The 8,054-nt window shown below is 43.1% G+C and overlaps 1 protein-coding gene across 1 annotated transcript in view; it reads right to left on the bottom strand.

Moving 5' to 3' along the window:
• Positions 1-6,521: 6,521 nt before the first annotated feature.
• GCM2 (glial cells missing homolog 2) overlaps positions 6,522-8,054 on the bottom strand; it is a 3,852-nt gene continuing 2,319 nt past the window's right edge. The window contains exons 4-5 of the mRNA XM_026841370.1: positions 7,633-7,758; positions 6,522-7,403 (exon numbers count right to left, since the gene is read on the bottom strand). Coding sequence (XP_026697171.1) covers positions 6,522-7,403; positions 7,633-7,758 — 1,008 coding nt within the window. The remainder of the gene's footprint in view (positions 7,404-7,632; positions 7,759-8,054) is intronic.

Below are 8,054 nucleotides of genomic sequence, written 5' to 3'. Positions count from 1 at the left end.
CGGGGCGGGTGGCGGCGAGTCGGCCCCGGTGTGGGAAGCGAGTAGCGTAAAATGGGGCCTCTGCCGGGCGTCGGGGCGCGCGTCATATGATTCCCGGCGGTGGCACCGCAGTACGGAGGCGCTCTGGAGAGCGGCCTTGCTGTCCTTGCTGTTCGTGGCAACTGTACTGCAAGGACAGGCTCCAGCTAAGCCACGGCGTGCGGAAATCCCGCAGAAGCGCCTATCCACGGCGCGCAGAGATTGCGCAGACATTCCTATCTGTCATACTCATTGCTGGAATGAAGTCTCAAGTGGTTTTCCCCCCCCCCCCAATGGTTTTTTATTATTTATTGTTAGCAATTTATTAGAATGCACTAATATCGATGCAGGGGGCAAGCTTTGAATGCTATACGTATTCTAAAATACATATATTTATACATATATATATTTATTAATACATATATTAATTTATATTAATACATATATTTATAAAAATAATGATGTTCCTTCTTGGTCCTTTGTATCCCACGTTTCTCCTCTGCAAACCGAAGCCATGGTTATGAAAAACTGCATATTTAATGTCCAAGTCTCAGAGTGATTTTGGCAGTGAAGTCTCATTTTAAGCCTTAATTCTCAACATTATTTTGAACTTTCTGGCTTTTAATGTTTCTGAGAGCAAGGGGCAAAAAAAAGGAGGGTATCTTTTCAAGATTGTAACTACTAGTGTTACCATGGAGGGAAAGGCAGAAAATTGTTTTAGAAATTCAGATTCATATCTGCTTCACCAAGCTGGCAGCTCAGGCTTGCTGGGTAGAAAGGGGAAGCTGCCTTAATTATACCTTTGCGCCCCCCCCCCCCTCCGCTTTCCTCATTAACTGGTGTGGTAACTTTGTGAGGGTTGAGCACCGTTGACAGATTAATTGATTTTATCTCAAGTCAACGGAGTGGAATATGGGGCTATGGGAATCGGTTTTCTGGAATCCAAAGGCTTTGACCACTCACACATAGTTTGCTGAAATGCAAGTACAAGAAAACAACATATTTTCTGAAACGGGATATGTCCATTTCCTTTATTGAAATAAAACATCAGAGGTGCCTCCTGGGTAAAATGAAGTTCAAAGGTGAGATGTGAGAAGAGAGAAGGTACCATCACCCACAGGGGCAGAATTCAGGCAGAGATTCAACAGGAGTTGAGGATATGTAGCAAAGTGTTTAACCATGTGATCACCTGTGAGGATGGGTTTGAACACTGTTACTTCAGTCAGTGGATAGGGTGCAGCAGTTGCCCCTGTGGTGTCCCCACCCTGCCCTCGTGTCCTTTCCTCTCCCTCTCTTCAGTTTAGCCTTATCCCATGGCTGCCCTTCCGTCCCAGTGATGGGTTCCCTCCTCCTCCTCTGGTGCTGCCACCCAATTTCCACAGATACCCCTCTGGCTACCTTCCCCTGCAGCGCCTTGGGGCTGAGGCTTCCTGGGACCTTGCTGGGCTTGTGTGACTGAGTGTTACACGGCCTGCAAGACTGGTTTGTGAAACTAATCCCTTCTCCAAGAACATTAGTGGAAGGGAAGGAACCTACAACTGCTTTAATCCTCTTATCTGGGAAGCCCCTAGAACGTTGTTCTTGGTTGTTTGTGGGGCATTTCTAGTCTAATTACAGTCACTTATCAGAGATGTGGCACAAGCAGGAGGTCCGATGTTTAAATAATTTTAGTATTAGTTTTGCACAGGTGCAACACTGAAGTCTAAATTGCGTTACCAGGACCTTCTATCTGTCAACTCTTGGTACTTTTCTAATGCTCCCCAACTTTTCACATGCATGAAGACAGAAAGGCTGTAGACAGAACTTGCCAGTGTTTAAGCCGAACTGCGACATGACACTGCAACCCAATCACTTAACACTTCATTTTGTCATAAAGACAGGAGAGAGGTGCTGAGCTGTGCTCTTGCTATGAACCAGGAAACTGAAGGAAAGGCAACAGGCTGGAACAAAGAGACCCAGGCACAGCAGCAATGTTTGTGAGCCTTGCAAAAGGGCTGCCAGGAACATCCTCATGCACCTGCTTCCCTGCTCGTTTTACACAACAACATGAGCTATTGCTAATTTTCTGTTGAAAGAACCTTCTTTGGTTGTGGTCCTTAAAGATGTTGATACTTTGCTCGGATGCCAGGGTAAGTACCTGAAACTGGCTTCTCCCAAATGCCATCGCAAGTGCCAGCATGCATATTGAAGCTGGTAGGTGTTGTGTAAACTTCATGTGGTTTCTGTTTGAATGAGTTTGAGCCAAACCAGCGATGTTTCTGTGTGATACTTATTTGCAAAGTATCATCCCACTGATCTTCGCGTTGCCTGTGGACTCCTGCATGCCCCCGGAGGTGTAGTGTTGAAATACACTCTCCATTTTGCACAATCCCAACTGTAGCACTACATAAATAGTAATGGTTCGCCCTTCCTTTGCTTGCGAGTGACAGTCAGATACTTACTTTACGCAGCTAGAACACCTAAGGCAATGATCCAGACATGGGACACCACCATACACCGGTCTCATTACTTCTCATGCAGAGGGGTTTTAACAGGCCTGCATTAACCTTTCACTCTGTGTGTTCGGAGGAACTACTCCAACATGAAATGCCTCAGTTTTCCCTTCTTATCTGCATGTGACTGCTACTGATAAGGGTGGGAATGACATGAACTTTCCTAAATGCATCTCTAGAACTGCATTGTGCATCCTGCTAAATTATGTTTCTCAGGAAACATGATCTACTTTTATGAATGGGAGTAGCTTGGTTGTATCAGATAGCTTCCCCCCAAAAAAACCCACAATGAAAAACCCTAGAAATCCAGGGAAAAAATCCCAGAAACCCCCCCTAAAAAAATACAGCAGTCTCAGAAATCTTTTGCTCTGTTGCATCACCAGTGTCTATAGAGCAGCTCTGGTTCTCACCCATAATGCTTGGAGGAAAATTTTCCTCTGTCTCTAAAGATGATACTCTGTACCCCAAAATGAGAAGATCAACTCCTTCAAGCTCAGTAAGCCCAAAACATCCAAGTTTGTGCATGCTTCATTTGTAGCATTTAGTGTATTTGAAAAGCCCAGAGGTAACCTGATTTTGGAAGAGAAGCAAGGGCTAAAGGAGTTGCTCAGGCTCTCACCAGAGATCTTCAGCAGGACTGGGTGGGTACACGTGGCCATGGAGAGGGGCAGTATGCCAGGCTCTGTCCTCCCAGCAGGAGGAGATGGGACCATGAAATCATGCCCACATGTAGTTGCACCCGTCAGATGTGTGACATACAGCTGCATTTGGTGGGTACATAGTATAAAAACATTATCAGGTGGCCTCTTGTCTCTGGGAGGCATCCTTTCAACACTTAGGCTTTAAAACTTGGCCATTAAGACACTGCTGTTTTGGTACAACAGGCAGCCTCAGCATGGGGACAGATGGTGCTTTTCTTCAGTAGGGCCCTTGTAGTCCATATGAAGCCAGAGCCACAGGTGGCTGTGGTTTGAAAGCATCTTTTCCCCCCACCCCTCCCTCTGTGACTTTGCCATAACAACTGGAATTTGTTAGATGAAGATGTCTGTCACGGTACAGGATGCGGGCTGGCAAGGGGCTTCTCTCATGTGCTCAAGGCACTTGAAGGGCATGATTAATGGAAGAGAAGATGCTTACTCAGGGGCCAAAGGAAGCACATCTTTCTTCAAGATGATGCTTTGCTTGAGAAACATGCTTTTAGTCAATTCTGCAGCTATAGAAACCAACAAGGAGGCTTTCAATTTGAGCTTTTTTATTACAGAAGCTCACATTGCCTTTACATTTCTATATTTTGGAAAGAAAACTATGCACAATACTAGACTTCATCCACATGATCTTTTATCTGAAAAAAAGTAGTGTACAGATATCTTATCCCAGACACTTGTGCATGAAAGGGAGAAAAGTGCAGAAAGACTGCAATAACCTTTAGAGTGGTTTTATTTGTTCTTATGCTACAGATGATGCAATGATGTAATTGCTACCATAGCTTTTTACTGTGTTTAAACAGCTGTCATGTTTATTAGAAGGCCACACCCAAAAAGTAGCATCTTAACAGATCGGCTGCATTTTAACTATGTACAAAGTTCTGCTTAAAAGACTATGTTAAAGAGCATAGTGTAATGATTTAAGCATACAGCTACAAGTTTTATACCAGTAATGTTAACAGCACAAAACCCCCACAGCTTGTCTAAATGTTATAATACACTTGAAGCTTGAGTTGTGCTTGTCTTAACTCCTCTAAAATCAATATAAAATGGAGCAACTTGGAGCTTTACAGTTTTCTTTTGCATCTGCTGTGAACCTTCCCATATCTTTTAGTCATTTTGTTTTGCCTTATTCCCCTCCAATATGTTTCTTTTAAACTTAGAATTCTGTGAACATTAATTTTTATTCTACATGCCAGGTGCCTCAATATGATATGGAGTAAAGATGAGAAATCTCAGTGCTGTAAACAGGCATATTGCTATGTATTCTTAAACTCCAAAATTTGCATCTGTCTTCAGGGGGGCTTTGGGGGTTGGGATTTTTTTTTTTTTTTTAAATTTAGCATGTGGGCTAATTATCAAACTGATGTTTCTCAGCCGAGTCTGTTCTTGTCAGTAATTTAAAACACCTGGTAGAAAAATTGACCTAAGAGTTTAACAAAAGCCAAGTGAGGTATAAGGTATATGACAAATACGCTAAAAGACAAGGTAAGCATTCTGCAGATAAATTAGTCTTGTAAATTCCAGCTTCACATGGCTTGAGTTTTTAAAATGTTGGAAAATCCACTGCTGAAAGAGGAAGCTATTAGCTAAATTATTCTGGGGCTCAATTTCACACATTAAGCTGCACATTTTCATAAAAATATATTAAAAAAAAATAACCCAGACCAGAAATAATTATTTTTAAAACTTAGGTATTTGTACACCATGCTTTGCAAGTAAGATTTGTTTAACAGTTTGATGATAGCATTACAAGGTTCAATGTGTTGAAGCCAACTAGCCATCTGCTCCCATTCGTGGTGCTTTGGTTTTAATCTTGATTTCATGTTTATTGAAAGGGTACGGTATCATGCTGTTACTCAAAACATAGCAAATACATACATAAACCAGATTTTTTCAAAATATTTAAGTGTCCAAAAAGTTAAAGATACTTGGTAACTAACTAATAATAATAAATTTTGTAACCCTGACAAGTCCCCTGTGTTTACTTATCTCCCTTGCTCAACACGCACTGCTTGGGCAAAGGTTCCATTCCCCAGTGCGAGGCAGCTTTCAAAATACCCGTTTTAAACCAGTAGCACTCCTCTGTTTCTTCTTCTTCCTGGCCCAATGGAGAATTAGTTCAATTAGCTAAGAATTTGGGGATGCAAAGCCTTATGCTTTCTTTGCTTAGATCAGGGTGTCTGCAAATTTTGTTTTCTGACCTCTCACTTTGTTGGTTGCTTCATTTCCAGGAGAGTGGTGCTATCACACAGTTACGATTGCGGAGGGAAAAATGACTAGAAGTCCCTTGGAGGAAGGACAAAGATCTAATGGAGATGCAGTGCAGAAAGGCAACCAGGGAAGGTGCATGCTGCACTGACCTATACTGCTAAGCAGCTAGGATACGGCATTTTTAGACAGGATGGAGTTGTATTCATGGATAAAATTAATTTCTGCACCAATACCAGCGCAGTATTGGCACGACCAGCTTGCCAGACTCCTTTAGACAAAAACAAGTTTCACTGAAAATGGTTTCCAGGACCATATATGTAGCCCTGACACTGTGCAATGCCAGGTGTGCTTGGTGTGGGTCACTTGAGCCTTCTTGCCTCCAGGTCGAGTGTTGCAGGGGGGTTGGTTCTCAGCGGCAGTGGGGCTATGCCTTGGCTTTCCTTTTTGCTTAGAAAGGCTGGGCAGTCTGTACTCTTGATGCAGGGGATCAAAAAGCAACATGAAGACAGTGTGTAGATTTTTCATTTCTCACTTCAGAGAAACGTAGCTGGTCTTTCCATACATCAAATGAATCATGGCAGCTGAATGGACCATTCAGGTGAATTATTCTGCAAATTGCCTTGCTTTCATTTCTTTTATTTCTTTCATTTTCTGTCACTTCTTTCAGTTGACTATAATCTATAGATACCTTCCTTCATCTTTTTTTCCATTACCCGGTAAGCATTTTATTTCTTACAGATGGAGTGTTTTCTCTCAAAGCTTGAGGCATCCAGCAGGAGTTGTAGCTAAAAGTGGATCATGCCCCCCCATCAAAAGTGGCTGTTGACTTCCAGAGGTGCCACGCCTTCATGCTGCCTTTGTACAGGCATGCTTGGGGCTCAGCTCCTTGTGCCATTTTAGAGATTAGGTGGGGCTGGTTTGAAGTTGTAAGTGAAATATGCTCCAAATAGGCTAATTTTAGGGGGTAAGCTGTCATGAAGTACTGCTTCCTCACCTCTCCTCTAATCCCAGACTACTGGGTTTAGCATGCACATGGTCAGCATGAGCATGTATTTTCTCATTTGCATGTATTTGCCATTTAGGCAACATTCAGTCAATATTCAGCACTCTCAAACCTTAAGGTCTGGCCTTCATGCTCAGCATAGCTGTTACCCAGTGGTGGCCCATACCGATACGACTCCACACTCTCAGCTGGTTCTGACTTTGTGGGGATTGGGTCATGCTGATAGAGCAATGCTGACTTTATCATCCCAAAGTCTTCCTGAATTTTCATCCCTGAATAAATAGCACCCGAGACATTTTCTGCCATGTGGGTATAGCTCTGAAGATTTTTCATATCACAGAGGTTGTCACTATATTTCAGTGTGGATGGCTTGTAGGCCTGGTAGGACACCTTCGTGGTGGTTGTAATGACAGTTTGCAATGGCGGGGCTATGGGAGAGGGGCTGGGACCATACCTGCAGGGGTAGTCCCCACTATAGTAAGGGTGGTTAGCACTTGTTTGTATCTGTCCATAGTCACTCCGGTCTCCACTGCCAGTTTTTCCCCAAGCTGGTTTCAGTCCGTAATGTCTGCCAGGGTTATCAAAACTCTTATCAGGGGTGGTAACAGCATTGTAGTGAGATCCATTCAAACCAAGTGCGTCGGTGTCGATGGCAGGACTTGTCAGATCTTTGTAAAACGTTGGGTAAGGGCTGGAGCTTATAAAGGTAGGAACTCCAAACTCATAGCTGCATGGTCTGGGCATGTAGATCCTTGGATTGGAGCACTTTGGGTATGGAAATAGCTGGTCCTCTTGGAAACTGGCTGAGTCATAAGATGCTTTGTAGAGATCAGTGTTTTGTAGCGAAGGGTAAGACTGAGTTGGAATTGAAAAATTGGTGTCTGTGATGATACCGACCCTTTCTGGGCCATCCATGTAGGGCAGATTCTGTAGGTTGTTGGCATAACCACTGCTGTTGTGGTACCTTCCTGCCTGACAAGAACAAGTAGATCATTGAGATTTGGGAATCAATACTGCCCAGACACACTTATATCTCAAGACTTGTGCTATTGCTCATTTCAGTCCCAAATGAACAAATGTAGCATGGTGTAAAGCTTTGTTTTGTCCTGGGATCCCCAGTACATGCTTAGGACACTATTTTAATTGACTATAAATCTTCGCTTAAGACACCTTTTTAATTGACTAACAACTCTTGACTTACCTCTGAGTTTAGAGGTCTCCTTTTCTGGGAATGGTGAGAAGTGGATATTTGCTTCTTAATTGCACTTCGTCTTGCCTCTGCCTCCAATTTGCTCTCTGGCCTGGGGTGGTCATGGACTCCTTTAGCCTAAATTATCATTAGCAAAGAATTAGATGTGAACTGGAAGGGTGTAAGAGAAGAGAAAATGCAATAAGTAGAATGGGATGTAGCCACAACATAGTCTGTGGTTTGACACAGGAGAATGGGGAGGACAAACTAAAGAACAAGGAGAGATTAAATGTAAAAATAAGTAGATAAAATAAATCATGATTTGCAGGTAGACAGAAGTCAGTGAGGACTGCAGAGCTAATGAAGAAGCAAAGGTGTTATTCTATATTTATGACATTCAGGAGAGGCCAATTATAACCGGGGAGGGGGGGGGG

Source organism: Athene cunicularia (assembly GCF_003259725.1).
Source record: "Athene cunicularia isolate RWA chromosome 2 unlocalized genomic scaffold, athCun1 chr2_part1, whole genome shotgun sequence".
Classification (NCBI taxonomy): Eukaryota; Metazoa; Chordata; class Aves; order Strigiformes; family Strigidae; genus Athene; species Athene cunicularia.
This window is presented reverse-complemented; position numbering and strand designations above follow the sequence as displayed.